General features: G+C 46.4%; 1 protein-coding gene across 6 annotated transcripts in view; it reads left to right on the top strand.

Annotated features, from left to right (window-relative positions):
* Positions 1–16,604, top strand: part of KIF1B (kinesin family member 1B) — a 148,993-nt gene extending 132,389 nt beyond the window's left edge. For all 6 annotated transcript variants that reach the window (XM_055582354.1, XM_055582352.1, XM_055582351.1 and 3 more), the window contains 11 exons: positions 2,677–2,791; positions 3,567–3,700; positions 4,438–4,499; positions 8,452–8,597; positions 8,786–9,025; positions 10,109–10,180; positions 11,473–11,594; positions 13,228–13,377; positions 13,665–13,857; positions 14,064–14,182; positions 14,712–16,604. In XM_055582354.1, the coding sequence (XP_055438329.1) occupies positions 2,677–2,791; positions 3,567–3,700; positions 4,438–4,499; positions 8,452–8,597; positions 8,786–9,025; positions 10,109–10,180; positions 11,473–11,594; positions 13,228–13,377; positions 13,665–13,857; positions 14,064–14,182; positions 14,712–14,754 (1,396 nt within the window). In that variant the 3' untranslated portion in view covers positions 14,755–16,604. The remainder of the gene's footprint in view (positions 1–2,676; positions 2,792–3,566; positions 3,701–4,437; positions 4,500–8,451; positions 8,598–8,785; positions 9,026–10,108; positions 10,181–11,472; positions 11,595–13,227; positions 13,378–13,664; positions 13,858–14,063; positions 14,183–14,711) is intronic.
* The last annotated feature ends 642 nt before the right edge of the window (positions 16,605–17,246 follow it).

Here is a 17,246-nt window from a genome sequence, read left to right as displayed (position 1 = left end):
ACAGGACAGCATGCTTTAGGACTCAGCCCTGTTTCTAACCGCCAGTTCTCTTGCTCGCTTGAGTCCATTGGCATTACTCACGCGTCCTGGTTGTAGTTTGTATGACCTCTTCTCAAGAACTGCCACCCTTGGTGAGTGTTTTGGAAAAAAAATGTGCAGCCGTAACTCCCAAGCACCAAACAAATCAAACCAAAACCAAAACAAAAACCACCTTTTTCTCCCCATCCCAATACAGGGAGATTTTAGTGATGTAAGAATTTTTCTATGTTAGCCAAGTTTCTATCAGAGAAATTTCTTCTTTAGGTTAAATGAAAACCAGACAACAGGAATGTGAAGAGGCGTTCTCACACACATTCAGAACACTTGCCTCATTTGAGAGGGACTCATGAACTGTAAATCCTGGCCCCAGGAAGCTCAAGTTCTGGTTCAATTTTTAATGAGTCACAGGTCCAGGCAGCAGGGCTAGGAATCACTGTCCGGTGTCTCCAGGGTAACACACACTGTCACCCTACAAAGGGGCTTTACTTGACCTCAGCACAGGCGGGCCCAGACTGCAGGGCCACAGGTAGGCCCCATTCCAGGTCCCTCGGCAGACTCTGGGACGCAATAAATGAGCCGTCTCAAGGACAGAGCCCTCAGGTGGCTTCTGCTGAAGTAATGGATTCCACCACCCAACGTCAGAATTTGTCTTAAACCAAACTAAAATTTAGATTCGATCAAAACAGGGCTCTGTAGGTTCATAAAGGGCTCTCTGGTGAGCCCAGGGGCAGGGGAGGGGCTTGTGTTGTCCTCTGTGGTTGCTGTTTGGGTCCCTTGGTTGCTTCGTCCATCTTTGTCTTGCTGTCTCTCTGTTCCTTTGGTATCTGTGTAGAGAATTTTCTTGACCCCTTATGCACTACCTGAAGAGCTAGATCTTTGTAAGAGTATCATGTACAGCTGATGACCTTTGAACAACACGGGCTTGAACTGTGTGGGTCCACTTATGTGTCGATTTTTTTCAGTAGTAGGTACCACAGCACTCCGTGATCCGTGGTTGGCTGAACCTGCGGAGGCAGAACCTTGGATATAGAGGGCTTACTATAAGTTATACGTAGATTTTTTCTCTTTTTTGGCTGTTCTGGGTCTTCATTGCTACGCAGACTTTCTCTAGTTTGGGCGAACAGGGGCTAGTCTTGGTTGCAGTTCGCGATTCTCACTGCAGTGGCTTCTCTTGTGGAGCACGGACTGTAGGCACTCGGGCTCAGTAGTTGTGGTGCCCTGCAGCATGTGGGATCTTCCCAAACCAGAGCTGGAACCCATGTCTCCTGTGTTGACAGGCAGATTCTCAACTACCGGACCACCAGGGAGGTCCTATACACAGATTTTTAAGAGCATGGAGAGTCAGCCCCCTATCCCCTGTTGTACAAAGGTCAACTGTACTGCAAGATGACTTACAACTGTACTTCTAGAAGCAGCTACAAGATGAAATCATAAAAAACAAAAAAAAAGATGAAATCATCAGGCTGAACACTAGCACTCAGGATGAGGTGTGGTTACGGAGTTCATTTAGAAGTATTGTTTTCTCTGATTATTTCTGGAGAAAGAATCACAGAGGTGTGTTTAGAGAGAAGATATGCCAACTATTTGCCAACATCTAGAAAAGACAGCTGCAGTGAGATTACCATTTGGTAAGGGGCGAGGTGGAATGTACTGGGCAGGGAATAAAGTGCGCAAAACTCCAGTTGTATCAGGTGAGGTGTGTTACACGTCCAGAGAGCGTGGTGCTGGACAGCCCACTCTGCAGGGGTGGACAAGGTGTTTTCCCTGGCAGTTCTCTCGGGGGTTGAGTTGGGAGTTGATCTCTGACTCTGCTGTTGAACTCAGGATGGTGTTTCAGGTGAGACCTGCTGAACCGGAAGGTTTAATGTCAAGTAGGGGCTATGGTGTTTTACTGGGAGGAAAAAAGAAAGGTATTAGGACAGTTTACAAAATCAGTTTATGGGTGTTTATTAAATAATCAAACTTCTAGTTATTTGAACGTTAGATTCTTACGTGGATTTTTGGAAAACTGATAAATAGTAGTTGGCTAGCTCTGGTACTAAAAATTATTTTCTTTTACTGAAATGTCAGCTAAGAATAACTTCATATTTTATTTAAAACAAGGTTCTCTATGCTGTCTCTCTCATCAGTCCTCCTAGATGTGTGTGTGATGTTTCTGAGGTTCAGCAGGATGGAACTGAGACATGAAGAAGGCTGCTTCAAATGGTTGAACCTCTATTTCCTGCCCTGGTCACTGACTCACGGAGGAGCTCACTTAGTCTTTCTTATTTTAGTTTCTGTCCATACACATTTCTGCTTTTCATCTTAATTCTTTTGATTGATCTCACTTTGTTGATGTTTATAGGCAGGGAGAAAACAGGCTTGTCAAAAAAAAGAACATAGCTAAGTGTTCCTTGACAATGGGTGGGGGCAAGAGGCTGGAGGCTGACCTTTTTCTCCCAGGAGATGAAGGCTCCACTCTGTTGTCAGAGTTCGGGAAGTTGGAACTGTGGGTCACTGTGGGTTCTGCAGCATTTCTGATTGTGGCACTACCTGGGCTAAGATGACTTCAGGGCTCTACAGCATTTCCAGCTGTGGCAGTACCTGCACTTAGGTGCCTGCAGCTTTAGGTGACCCCTCTTGCCTTTTCGACCGTAGGACCTTCTATCGTTTCGAGGCCGTCTGGGATAGTTCCCTCCATAACTCCCTCCTTCTGAACCGAGTGACACCCTACGGAGAAAAGATCTACATGACCCTGTCGGCCTACCTGGAGGTGAGAGGACCCACAACTTGAGTTGCCGTGACCTGCCAGCCCTGCACAGTGGGCAGGTTACAACAAGGAAATGGGGAGGAACCATGTGACTGACTGTGTCTTCCTTTCTCCCAGCTCATCCTCCCAGCTCATCCTTAAGTTACTTATTATATTATACTTTGCTAACTACTCTGGTTATATCAGGTTCTGTTCCCAGCCTCTAGTTAACCAAAAAGTCATATAACTTCTATTTCATTCTCAGTTTGAGTAGCCTAGTCCCTATCCATCAGAGAAAGCATGATTTTAAGAAAACGGCCTCTTGTTTTGGAAGTTGTGGATGGAGGCTAGTAGTGGCTAACATCGCAGATGCTAGAACTAGCCTGTCTGAGTTTAGGTTCCCTGCGCTGTCACTTAATTGCCCTCCTGTCCTTGGAAGAGTGATTTCTCCTCTGTGCTTCAATTTCCTTATCTCTTGAACAGGGGTAATGATAGTATTAATAGCCTTTACCTAAGAAGGTTGTTGAGAGGTCTCAAAAAGGGATTTAGGGCAAACAGTGCTGGGCATATGACAGATAATAAGTATCAGCCATTGCCTACAGAAAAAAACTTTGAAAAATTTTGAGAAAAGTAAATGCACCCACAAGGAATACTGCCTGACCTTACATGTATTGTTTTCTGATTTGCTGTTGAAATAAATGGCTGGTAGAGCTGAAGTCCTCCACCCACTATGTCTGGGACCAGCTTTCCAATGCCATCGTGCCCAGACTATGGTCACAGGTGTTCTGTCTGCTTTCAGCTGGATCACTGCATCCAGCCGGCCGTCATCACCAAGGACGTGTGCATGGTCTTCTACTCCCGGGACGCCAAGATCTCGCCGCCACGCTCACTGCGCAGCCTCTTTGGAAGCGGCTATTCGAAGTCACCAGACTCGTAAGTTTTGGAGACAAGTGTCGCCTCAGGTTGGTGGGCCCCGTACAGAATGAGCAGTCTCCTAACTGCTGTTTTCAGGGTTCTCAGCCTAGAAACCATTTGGTAGCTGACACCTGGAGTGCAGTGAGGTAAATGTTGGCATTTAGTAAAATATTAACAGATAGGTGAGTAGTAAAGGAAGGGAGGCATGTTCCATTGTGAACACTTCTCCAACAGTTTTGCAGGGACCGAGTGTTCTTTTAAATGTCATTATTATTATTTCTAACAGCTTACTGTTGGGACGTTCTTATTCTTAAGATTTATTTGTGTTTTAGATACATAAATGTACATCGAGAATAATAGTGACTACCTGTGCATCACTACTGAGCTTAAAAATGGTTACTAATGCAGTAGAAGGTTCAGTCCCCTTCCTAACCACACCCCCTAGAAGCTGGTGTTTATCATTTTCATTCTATTCAGACCTTTACCCCTTCATCTCTTCTTTCTTGTAAGAAAAGGCAAAATTCAATTTTCACATTTGAATTATACATTTTCCAGTTTATCATTCAGTTGTTTCCTAAGTTCAGAATAGGAGAAGAACACTGACTGATGAGCGATGTCTGTAATTTTACAGACATCTGAGGGTAGGTTGCAATTCCAGCACAGGAGACAATGCTTTAAGCAGAGAGAATTGAGATTCTTCCTGTTTTTGTGCTGTTTGAAATTAAGCAATTGTTTATTTGTTTTAATTTACATAGCAATCGAGTCACTGGAATTTATGAACTCAGTTTATGCAAAATGGCAGACACAGGAAGTCCAGGTAAGCTCTGTGGATCAGGGAAGGGAGAGTTACCTTTGCATTTGACTGCAGTACACTATATCAAAAGTTTATCCCACCCATGCAGGATGGATATACATTTTTGAGACACCAGTTATATTTTACAAGCCACTTTGGTGGTGGTGGTAGGAGTTACCATTTTCGGAGTTACAATGTTTGCTTTATGACGTGCTATACAGTTATAAAAACTGTATAGAACAGATTGTTACTAGGCTGTGGAATATTATCAGTATAACAAATTCAAGCATGTTATGAGAATTCCCTGGCAATCCAGTGGTTAGGACTCAGTGCATTCACTGTCGTGGCCCCAGGTTCAGTCCCTGGTCAAGGAACTAAGATCCTACAAGCCTGAGTCATGACACCCCTCCCCACCCCCTCGCAAAAAAAATCAAATGTATTTCAGTGAATTTGGTTTGGAAAACTTGAGGGCCATTTCCCTTCCTTCCTTAGCCCCAGAGATAACTCGACAGTGTGACTTTACAGGTACCGTCAAACTAGAATTTGAACCTCCTATGCTGTGGAAAGACACATTATTAATATTAAGCTGAGCTTGTTCTGTGTCCCTTTTTATGTATCTGTGCAATGCTGTTATTCCTCCATTGTGGTGGCCTTAAACAGCCCTCTGCATTTCCATGTTTGTGAAACTGGAACATGGACAAAATTATGGGTTTTTCAAAACATTTAGTGTAAGTTCGAATCATTTTGGAGAAAATATGTGGAAAAGAGACTGAGGCCCACATGTAAGAATGGAGATAAAAGGAAGATTCTGAATATAAATCTAAGTCCCATAGCAGCTAATTACAGTGTCTAGAGAATTCCTTCAGAAGTCTTTAAATTAACGTAAGTTCATGTCTTTTAAGGGCTTCCCTGAGAGCTCAGTTGGTAAAAAATCTGACTGCAACTCGGGAGACCCCAGTTTGATTCCTGGGTAGGGAAGATCCACTGGAGAACGGATAGGCTACCCACTCCAGTATTCTTGGGCTTCTCTTGTGGCTCAGCTGGTAAAGAATCCACCTGCAAAAAAAAAAAAAAGAATCCACCTGCAATGTGGGAGACCTGGGTTTGATCCCTGGGTCGAGAAGATCCCCTGGAGAAGGAGAAGGCTACCCACTCCGGTATTCTTGCCTGGAGAATCCCATGGACTGTACAGTCCACAGGGTCGCAAAGAGTTGGACAAGACCGAGAGCCTTTCACTTTCACTTCACTTTCATGTCTTTTAAATTTGAAACCAGTACAGTTCAGTTCAGTTGCTTAGTCGTGTCCAACTCTTTGCAACCCCATGAACTGCAGCACACCAGGCTTCCCTGTCCATCACCAGCTCACGGAGCCTACCCAAACTCATGTTCACTGAGGCGGTGATGCCATCCAATCATCTCATCCTCTGTCGTCCCCTTCTCCTCCTGCCCTCAATCTTTCCCAGCATCAGGGCCTTTTCAAATGAGTCAGCTCTCCGCATGAGGTGGCCTAAGTATTGGAGTTTCAACTTCAACCTCAGTCCCTCCAATGAACACCCAGGATTGATCTCCTTTAGGATGGACTGGTTGGATCTCCTTGCAGTCCAAGGGACTCTCAAGAGTCTTCTCCAACACCACAGTTCAAAAGCGTCAATTCTTTGGTGCTCAGCTTTCTTTATAGTCCAACTCTCACATCCATACATGACCACTGGAAAAACCATAGCCATGACTAGACGGACCTCTGTTGGCAAAGTAATAAAATGTCTCTGCTTTTTAATATGCTGTCTAGGCTGGTCATAACTTTCCTTCCAAGGAGCAAGTGTCTTTTAATTTCATGGCTGCAGTCACCATCTGCAGTGATTTTGGAGCCCAGAAAAAGAAAGTCTGACACTGTTTCCACTGTTTCCCCATCTATTTCCCATGAAGTGATGGGACCAGATGCCATGATCTTCGTTTTCTGAATGTGGAGCTTTCAGCCAGCTTTTTCACTCTCCTCTTTCACTTTCATCAAGAGGCTTTTTAGTTCCTCTTCACTTTCTGCCATAAGGGTGGTGTCATCTGCATATCTGAGGTTACTGATATTTCTCCCGGCAATCTTGATTCCAGCTTGTGCTTCCTCCAGCCCACCGTTTCTCATGATGTACTCTGCATAAGTTGAATAAGCAGGGTGACAGTATACAGCCTTGATGTACTCCTTTTCCTATTTGGAACCAGTCTGTTGTTCCATGTCCAGTTCCAGCTGTTGCTTCCTGACCTGCATACAGATTTCTCAAGAGGCATGTCAGGTGGTGTGGTATTCCCATCTCTTTCAGAATTTTCCACAGTTTATTGTGATCCACACAGTCAAAGGCTTTGGCATATTCAATGAAGCAGAAATAGATGTTTTTCTGAAACTCTCTTGCTTTTTCGATGATCCAGCAGATGTTGGCAATTTGATCTCTGGTTCCTCTGCCTTTCGAAAACCAGCTTGAACATCTGGAAGTTCATGGTTCATGTATTGCTGAAGCCTGGCTTGGAGAATTTTGAGCATTACTTTACTAGCGTGTGAGATGAGTGCAATTGTGCGATAGTTTGAACATTTTTGGCATTGCCTTTCTTTGGGATTGGAATGAAAACTGACCTTTTCCAGTCGTGTGGCCACTGCTGAGTTTTCCAAATTTGCTGGCATATTGAGTGCAGCACTTTCACAGCATCATCTTTTAGGATTTTAAATAGCTCAGCTGGGATTCCATTACCTCCACTAGCTTTGTTTGTAGTGATGCTTCCTAGCGCCCACTTGACTTCACATTCCTGGATATCTGGCTCTAGGTGAGTGATCACACCATAGTGATTAACTGGGTCGTGAAGATCTTTTTTGTACAGTTGTTCTGTGTATTCTTGCCACCTCTTCTTAATATCTTCTGCTTCTGTTAGGTCCCTACCATTTCTGTCCTTTATTGAGCCCATCTTTGCATGAAATGGTCCCTTGGTATCTCTAATTTTCTTGAAGAGATCTCTGCTGCTGCTGCTAAGTCACTTCAGTCGTGTCCGACTCTGTGCGACCCCATAAATGGCAGTCCACCAGGCTCCCCCGTCCCTGGGATTCTCCAGGCAAGAACACTGGAATTGGTTGCCATTTCCTTCTCCAATGCATGAAAGTGAAAAGTGAAAGTGAAGTCGCTCAGTCCTGCCCGAATCTTTGCGACCCCATGGACTGTAGCCTTCCAGGCTCCTCCGTCCATGAGATTTTCCAGGCAAGAGTACTGGAGTGGGGTGCCATTGCCTTCTCTGGAAGAGATCTCTAGTCTTTCCCATTGTATTGTTTTCCTCTATTTCTTTGCATTGATCTCTGAGGAAGGCTTTCTTATCTCTCCTTGCTATTCTTTGGAACTCTGCATTCAAATGGGAATATCTTTCCTTTTCTGCTTTGCTTTTCACTTTTCTTCTTTTCACAGCTATTTGTAAGGCCTCCTCAGACAGCTGTTTTGCTTATTTTGCATTTCTTTTTCTTGGGGATAGTCTTGATCCCTGTCTCCTGTACAATGTAACGAACTTCTGAAACCAGTACAACATTTTAAAAAATTAATGGGAAATAATGGAGGCAGAACCAGTTGGTCATGTACCATCTTGACTGAGCCATGAAACATGAGGGAGGTGCATATAGTCCTTTCCCACTTCTTTCCTCTGAGTTTATTTTTATATATTTGAACCAATAGTGTGCAGACCATTTAATCTCTGTGTTTCCACTTAACATAATATCTAGCATTTTCTCAAGTTGCATTACCAGCTTCATAATTATCTAAGAATATAAAACTCAGTTTTAAAAGAAGTTCAGACAGTTGCTTTGGAGCAAAAGGGATACATTTTTTTATTAATACCCCATGTATCTTGAGACACAACTGTCCTAGTGTGCCATATGTATGAAGTATTCATTCCTTTTGAGCTAAAATTAGACGAGTTTTTCTGTGGGGGAAAAAAAAAGTGGTTTCCTCTTATCTCAGGCATGCAGCGGAGGAGAAGGAAAATCTTGGATACCTCAGTGGCGTACGTGAGGGGGGAGGAGAACTTGGCTGGCTGGCGGCCCCGGGGAGACAGCCTCATCCTAGAGCACCAGTGGGAGTTGGAGAAGCTGGAGCTCCTGCACGAGGTACTGGAGGGGAGGCAGGCGCAGGCATACTCTTGGGCGAGATGCCCCAATTATCATCTTATGCTCAGCTGCTGCCTATGACCAGGGCTTGGCAGTTCTCCTTCACAGTGGAGGCATGATATAATACTTTGCTTATTAAGACCTTGATGAGCTTGCATTTGCTGAGGCTGTACTGTTGTTCTTCTTAGGTGGAGAAAACCCGCCACTTTCTGCTGCTCCGTGACAGACTGGGTGACAGCATCCCCAAATCCCTGAGTGACTCGTTGTCCCCCAGCCTCAGCAGCGGGACCCTCAGCACCTCCACCAGCATCTCCTCTCAGATCTCAACCACCACCTTTGAAAGTGCCATCACACCCAGCGAGAGTAGTGGCTACGACTCAGCAGACATTGAAAGCCTGGTGGATCGAGAGAAAGAGCTGGCTACAAAGGTGGGACTCCCTGTCTCTGCTGAGCACTTCCCCCTGAGGCTCTGTAAGCTGGTCTTTCTGTTTTCTCTTTTGCATTTTCAACTTTCTTTGAGGGCCTCTGATTCAAGGCCTGTGCCGACACTGTGAATATAGGAGTAAAGAAGACTTAATTTCTACCCTTAATAAGTTTACAGGCGAGTGGGTGACCAGCTTTTAATAGAGGTGTGATCTGAAATGCTGTGGGAGGCAGAGGAGAGGCCTGCCCAGGAGGGCACTCATGAGCTGACCTTGGGAGGATACACGGGCGAGAGCCAGCAATGTCCTGCATGACCAGTGTGAGGGAATCCGTGCAGGAGAGGGACAGGAGATGGAGTTGGGGAAACAGACCAGGGGCCAGATGACGAAGAGCCTGGGTGCTGGACTAAAACATTCAGAATATTCTGGGAGTGACCTGGAAATGCTTCAAATGGGTATTTGTGTTTTAGAAAGATTTCTCTGGCAGTAATAAAGAGGCTAAATTTGTGGTGAGGAGACTAGAGGCAGAAAGAATTCTTTATTTCCATAATCCAGATGAGAAATGATCAAGTTTTTTAACTATGGTGGGAGTATGTGGGATGAAGAGGAATCGTGAGAGAGATGTTTGGAAGGTAGAATCCACATTGTTTGTGCCTAGATACCATGGGAGTGGGCAGAGGGCTGGTTTGGGATGACCAAATAAGAAATAAGAGGGAGTCTGTGATTGTTTCAGTAATTGAATGGTCATCTAGTTGATTTAGGAACGTATGTCATCTAGAAATCTCCATACCTTTTAGTACCAACGCAGGTTGAGAATTAGAGATGCTATTGGATTCTTAAATGCTTTAAACTGTGGTGTTTGCAGTAATTCACTTTTGCAGTTTTGAGAATGGCTTTTTATCCACTCATATTATCATCTTTATTAGGCAGGTCCAAGGCTTCCCTTGCTATATACCTAGCTAATTTCCCAGGTTCTTTGAGCAGCACCTAAGCTCCACTGTGGATCTTAGGCATGTTATTTTCCCTCCCGCCTTTAATTCAGGGCTTTGTTTAACCATCAAAACTTACTCTTCTCATTCTCTTCCCTAGTGCCTGCAACTTCTCACCCACACTTTCAACCGAGAATTCAGCCAGGTGCACGGCAGCATCAGTGACTGCAAGGTGAGCAGCTCGTGTTTCCTGTCCTCAGGTTCTGCTGCTTTTAGGTGGCTTGAGATGGTCCTGGTGTTATGTCTGAGGATGTCTGACATACCTCCTCCTGCATTTATTGATTTAACTTTTCAGTCAGAACACTGACTTCTAAAGATGAACATATCCTTCTCTGTCTCTTAGACCAATTATCAGATGGGAAACATCTGGCTTTTTCCCTGGATCCCTTGGAGAAGAATATTCTGTTGAGGGTGATACGTAATTATATAGCAGGGCACAGCAAGTTCTGAGTTCCTTAGTGGCATGAAATTTTGTTGCCCTCGATAGAGAGTAAGGTGAACACTTGAGAGAACTTCTGCTTCACCCTCCTTCCATCATCATCCCCTTTCCTGCTCTTCCCTAGACACGCCAAGCTTTCCACCTTGGGTCTGTGTACACGGCCTGTTCATTTGTCTGGAATAATCTTCCAGATAGTCCCATGATTGGCTTCCTTAGCTCTTTCATCTTTCTGCTCAGATATTGCCTCCTTGAAGTGAATTCCCTTAACCATCCTCTGTGAAGCCAGCAGCTCTCTGAAACTTTTTAACCTGCTACCCTGCTTTCTGTTTTGCTGTAGCATCGATCCCTACCTGACACTTCTTAAAGTGTTTGTTGATTGATTGATTCTCTGCCTTCTCTACTTAGAATGTAAGTTTCAGGAGGGCAGGGCCTCTGCCATGTTCTTAGAATAGTACCTGTTATTCTCAGTGCTTGGTATGCATACTGCTACTGCTAAGTCACATCAGTCACATCAGTGTCCAATTCTGTGCCACCCCATAAACAGCAGCCCACCAGGCTCCTCCGTCCGTCCCTGGGGTTCTCCAGGCAAGAACACTGGAGTGGGTTGCCATTTCCTTCTCCAGTGCATGAAAGTGAAAAGTGAAAGTGAAATCACTCAGTCATGTCCGATTCTTAGTGACCCCATGGACTGCAGCCCACCAGGCTCCTCTGCCCATGGGATTTTTCCAGGCAAGAGTACTGGAGTGGGGTGCCATAGACAGGGTCATTTAGTTAATGAAGGAGGCTGTAGCAGTATAAAATATAGACATATTTTATAAATATAAAAAGCAAGCCTTGCCTCTTTTGTAAATTTCTTTATTCCTATTGTGACACTTAGGCCATAAAATATTTGTAGAAATTGTTTTCTTGAAAGACCCTAAACACAGGAGATTTGTGAGAGTGAGGTCCCTGGCTGCCAAAGCTCCTCACTGCGGAGGCCGTCGTGTTGCCCTGGGCCTCACTTGCCGGGCTCTGCTCTCTTCCAGCTGGCTGACCTCTCCCCCGTCGGCCGGGACCCCTCTGTGTCCAGTCTGAGCAGTTCCACCCTCACGCCATCCTCTACCTGCCCCTCTCTGGTGGATGCTAGGAGCAACTCCCTGGATCAGAAGTAAGTACCCGGACCTCGCCGAGAAGCTAACGTGAGAACTGAGGGAAATGCTGACCTTCTGCTCGCTCAGTGGTTCCCAGCCGAGGGCAGCACCATCTCCTAGGCAGCTCTGGGAGATATGTGGGAGCCTTTTCTGGATGTCACAGTGGCTTGGAAGGTGCTCCTGCCATCTCTGAATGTCACACCTTCCTAAATCTCTGCACCATATCACTGACTCCTCTTCTTCATCCCCCTTTGCTTGATTTGCTCTTCAGTTCACAACCCCGGTTGTCTCCCCATTCATATCAGACACAGGAAGCCCCATCTAGGGAAAAATATTTTGAAATGACTTTGGAAAAAATATTTTAATGACACAGCCAAATATATAGGTAAGAGTGGTAGAGACCAAGTCTAGGTCTCATGACTTAGTCGTTATAATCACTGCGGTGCAGTTGCCAACAGTCTCCTTCGCCCTGTCTCCATTCGTTATGCTCGCCTGTCCGAACCCACCTGGTTAGCATCCAACTGTCTGTCTTCCTGTAGCAGTACTGATACAGTGGGCTGCAGTAAACAACACAACAGGGTGGTTTAGTTGAATTTCACTGCCATCAGCTTTAAGACGTTGTTTTTATGTGCCACTAAAAACTTCCCTGTTGGCACTAGTGCTAAAGAACCCACCTGCCAATGCAGGCGACATAAGAGACATGGGTTCAGTCCCTGGGTTGGGAAGATCCCTTGCAGGAGGGCTTGGCAACCCACTCCAGTATTCTTCCCTGGAGAATCCCTTGGACAGAGGAGCCTGGAAGGCAATGGTCCATAGGGCCGCAAAGAGTCAGACATGACTGAAGCGACTTAACACATGGTGTGCGAGAGAGCCAAAGCACTGTCACTGCAGTGTGACGTGCCATCGATTATAAGATGCACCCCAATCCGAGGAGCAATGAAGTATGAGAAAAACGGGCTTTTTGGAGTTAGTGAGATACAATTGATTAGACTAAGCTGCTCTACAAAGATAACAACGCAGAGTGCAGGAATTGTCTCTCACAGCAGCTTTGCTCCAGACAGTCACATGGGAACCCAGTTCTTCTCATTTGTTGCGTGCTGCACTGGTCCTTCAGGCAGTGGTTCTCAGACTTTAGAGACATCAGCACCACCTGGGAGGCTTGTGAGAGCCCAGGTGGCTGAGCCCCATCCAGGGTTTCTGATTCCACATGTCTGAGCTGGAGCTGGAGAATCTGAATCTCTAACACTCTTTTTCAAGTGAAGTTGATGCTGCTGATCGGGGACCTCACCTTGAGAACCCCTGCCCTAGGTGGTGCCCTAGGTGTGGCCTGGGGACTAGACAGGAGCACACCAGGGAGTGGTGTTCATACTCCTCAGCCTTCTGTTCAGAGGCCTTCCGGACAAGAGGGGAGACTGAGAGACTCGCTGGTCGTCAGTGAGAATTTCCTTTGTGTTAATAACTGCCGAAGGATGACACCCAGTGGATGTGGGATTAATTACCTTTTGGATGCCAGCTCTGTCTTCTTAGCCAGGCTCTGACGACCTGATGTTGGCAGGGTCCCTGGTGTTTGGGGAGAAGCATTGTTTTGTGCATTGACCTCAGGGAAGCTCTTGGTACTCCCTTTCTTCCTAACCTCTGTCTCTTTTCAAGGACCCCAGAAGCCAATTCCCGGGCCTCTAGTCCCTGCCCAGAATTTGAACAGTTTCAGATTGTCCCACCTGTGGAAACACCCTATTTGGCCCGAGCAGGGAAAAATGAATTTCTCAATCTTGTTCCAGATATTGAAGAAATTAGACCAGGGTGAGTACTGTATGGAACAGAGATCCTGGGTATTAGAAGACAGATTAGTGGGAATTCACTTCCAACTGTTCTGCTCAAGTCTAATGTAGATGAACCTGGGATATGGGAAGGGGACTGGGTTCTGCTCCAGGTGTATCTCCGTCCCCCTCACCTGGCACAGCCTGCCAAATAAATCATTGCCTGTTTCCTTCAACCTAGGGATGTGGCCTCAGTCTGTTTTGATGGACTTCAGCTTATTATCACTTTATTTTTCTAAGGAACTAACCTCTGCTGACTTGTCCTTTCAGCTCAGTGGTCTCCAAGAAAGGATATCTGCATTTCAAGGAGCCCCTGTCCAGCAACTGGGCTAAACATTTCGTTGTGGTCCGTCGCCCTTACGTCTTCATCTATAACAGCGACAAAGACCCTGTGGAGCGGGGCATCATTAACCTGTCCACAGCCCAGGTGGAGTATAGCGAGGACCAGCAGGCCATGGTGAAGGTCAGTCCTGCCCTCTCCACTGTTCATTGCCGTTCACGGCCTGCCCTTTTGAGTTCTGAACCCTGTCGTGTGGTGCAGAATCTCTGTTTTGTGTTTGGTGTCTCTGAACCGTCTGTGTGAAGGGCCATGTGCTCTCTGAATGTGGCAGGTGGTCGCCATTGTTCAGTATCCATAGGAACCTTCTTGTTCTCCTGCATCTCTTTCAGACACCGAACACCTTTGCTGTGTGCACCAAGCACCGTGGGGTCCTTTTGCAGGCTCTCAACGACAAAGACGTGAACGACTGGTTGTACGCCTTTAACCCGCTCCTTGCTGGCACAATACGGTAAGAAGCTCTTCTTGTGTTTCCTTTCTGTCCTTGGCAGTTGGTTTCAGGGACGTCAACATAAACAGGAAAGGAAGTCTTGTTGAGAACATGTTTAAGTTGGAAGAAGGACAGGAGTGTGAGTGTGGGCGTAGGTCATCAGGTGTCCTGAGGGGCTCAGGGACTCTGGTTACATTTGAACCCAGTTAATCTCTTGCTTCAACTTGTTCTTCTTAAGGGGGCTGCAGCTAGAGGCTGTGGGACTGAGTAAAGGAAAGACTGGGAGAACCTTAAGGGTCCCCAGTGTTCAGCTGTGTGATCCAACCTCAGACCCTGAGAGGGGCCTCTGTCCCAGAATCCCCAGAGTGAGGAGGACCGTTGGCTGGCCTGTTTGTCCAGGGGCCTAATGACTGGGCCTGCAGTACAGGATGGGAGGAGGAAGGACATGAAGGAGGGGGCACAGAGAAGCAGACCTACAGGGCAGGGCCCTCTGAATCCCAGCTTCCAACCCTGTGTCTATCTCATCCTCTCATCCCTTTGTCGTCTGCAGGTCAAAACTCTCCCGAAGATGCCCGAGCCAAGCGAAGTACTAGGCGACTGCCAAGCACCCTCCTGAGAGATAAAGAAAGTGTTTCCCCTCATTTCTCTTTGTGATCCTTGACGGTTACTCTTGTGTGTGATCCTGTGGCTTAACTACTCGTCCCTCTCGTCTAGCACTTTTTCGAGTGCTCCTGGTCCCCATCCCCATTGCTCTGTACTCTTTTTTTTTCCCGTGCTGAGAATCTTGTTAGAAGCATGTGGTCTAACAAAAGTGGGGAAAAAAACAAAAACACACACACAAAAACCCCAAGGAGATCCAAATTATTTTTTGGTGTACTTTGGCTTCCTTTTGTATGATAGGTCCCCATTATGACCACTGACACCTGTGCTGCTGTCTTTGGATATCTCGGTCTGTTTTTCAAGACACCGTAATACTACTTTCTTTTCTCTGTTTGGGATATAATTTTAACTTTTCTTGGGTGGCTTAGAGACTAGAGGAGGAGACATCTAGTCTTTTTAGAACCCGAGGGGAAAAATCTTACCCTTCCCCTTTCTGTTGCTTCTTGCCATGACTAATCCCTGCATTTTCCATTCAGGGAAACAAATGGTTTAGTGAGCTTAGAGGTGGAAAAGTGTATTCTCTGAAATTGGGGCTTATTTAGAACATAGCTATGTAATTTTAACATAGTGGAAGAGAGGAGAAGAGAGGGACTTTTCAGCAGGTTTTGGACAGTGGCCGCTGTTGACCGTGTTAGAAGGGAAGAGCCAGGGCTGTTGCCAGTGGGTCTCACAGGCCCGGGGGACTTGGCAGTGGTGGTCCAGAGGATGCCGGTGTTCCCTCACAGGAGGGCTCCTTGAGCGGTTTGTCTCACTGGGAGGGAGCCTCTTCTGAGTCCCGGTTCTGCTCTGGGCGTTAGTAACGATGGTGGCTCAGTTTGGAATTCCTGCCATGATGTCATGCACAAATGTCCCACCAGGAGGCGGTGTCTGCCTTCCTGGTGATGAACCTGATGGTCTTTGTCATCATCATGATTATGGTAAGGCCGGGTAGTGACCTTGTGATGGTTGTAGCTCCCTTTGATCAAAGAAACATATCTCTAAGAATACACTTGAACAGAGGAGCCTGGCGTACTGTAGTCCACAGGGTCACAAAGAGTCAGACATGACTAAGCGACTGAACAACAAGAAGATACACTCAGAAGCCTCCTTCTGAATCCAGTGGCCATTTTCAGTGATCCTCGTCCAGTTGGAAATCCCGTCAGTGATACTTGTCTTCCTCCGTGAACAAATAAATAAGCGAACGTGGCAGGCTTTGCTTTTTGGACCCCAGGATTATAACAGACTGCCTCGTACCACTGAAAGCAGAAGGACACCTGCAGGCAGAGAAGCAGTTCCACCTGAACCCTGGTCCCAGATGTGGTTGGTTGTCTCCTCTGTGGAAATCCTGCCAGAGGGTAGAGGAGCCCACTGCCCACAGCCTCCTGCTGTGACAACAGGCTCACCTGCTGCCAGAGGCCTTGGCAGAAGATGCGCCTCCTCTTCCAGCTGCAGTGAGTGTCCCAGGAATGGACAGGAGAGGAGACTCCGGGTACTTCGGTTCCTTTCCAGTTGACTTGGGGATGTCCTCTACCATCCTTTCCCGCCCTTGCTCACACCTTTCTTTTACGATCCCCCAGGCGATCAGGAAAGTGTCTGCTCACTCCCACTTTGTGGAGACCGAAGGTCCCCACTCTCAAGGGCACTGACTCTCAGGCAGCAAGGGGGAAGGGCCCACGCACTCCTCAGAACGGGTGCTGGGCAGGTGCGTCAGCACCCAGACTGTGGCCTTGCCTTCCTGCCGGGGTTCATCTTCTGGCTTCGTTCATAATTGCTTTGCAAAGAGGAGGAAAAGGAAGTCACTGGAGAGCTGAACAAGAGAAAGAAGAGTAATTAAAGGCTATGGCCTTACCTGAAAATTATTAAGAAAAACTGTAGTAGATTTTTAAACTTTCTTCCTCTCCTTAAATGAAACATAGGTCACTAACCCTAATATTACTTGTTTCCTAAGTGGTACTTGAGACTTTAACGTGGTTAGAGGTTTCTTATCTAATGGGCACAATATGCCCTTTCAGTGTCTACTCAAACCCAGGGTCTGTTTGTGCTTAGAGACAGCTTCCTGGGCTGAAATTAAGTAATTTCAGGGAACAAAGATGAGATTCGAAGGTTAACGTTTAGAGTTAGGTCATGGATGCTGCTGCTGTTAAAGTCTGAAAGGAGGACCCATGTCTGTGACTGAAGGAGGTGGGGAAGCGGAGGGAGAGAGAAATCAAGTAACAGACTGACATGACTTGTTTTTGCTTCTCACTTAAACAAAACTGACTAGGAAAGTCTTTGCTTTGGATGTCAGATACTACGACAGGCTGAGGTCAGAAGGCCTGGTGAGGCAGTGGGGGCCGCGGCCATGGCTTGCCTGTACAGCCCCCGCAGGGGCCCCTCTTCTCCAGGGGCCTGTTTTCAGATTAAAGCTGGAGCAGGGGTTGATGTTCCCTTTCCAGGTAGGCCCATC

Source organism: Bubalus kerabau, chromosome 5, assembly GCF_029407905.1.
Source record: "Bubalus kerabau isolate K-KA32 ecotype Philippines breed swamp buffalo chromosome 5, PCC_UOA_SB_1v2, whole genome shotgun sequence".
In the NCBI taxonomy this organism is placed as follows: domain Eukaryota; kingdom Metazoa; phylum Chordata; class Mammalia; order Artiodactyla; family Bovidae; genus Bubalus; species Bubalus kerabau.
The sequence above is the reverse complement of the archived record's forward strand: the minus strand, read 5'-3'. Positions and strand labels throughout refer to the sequence as shown.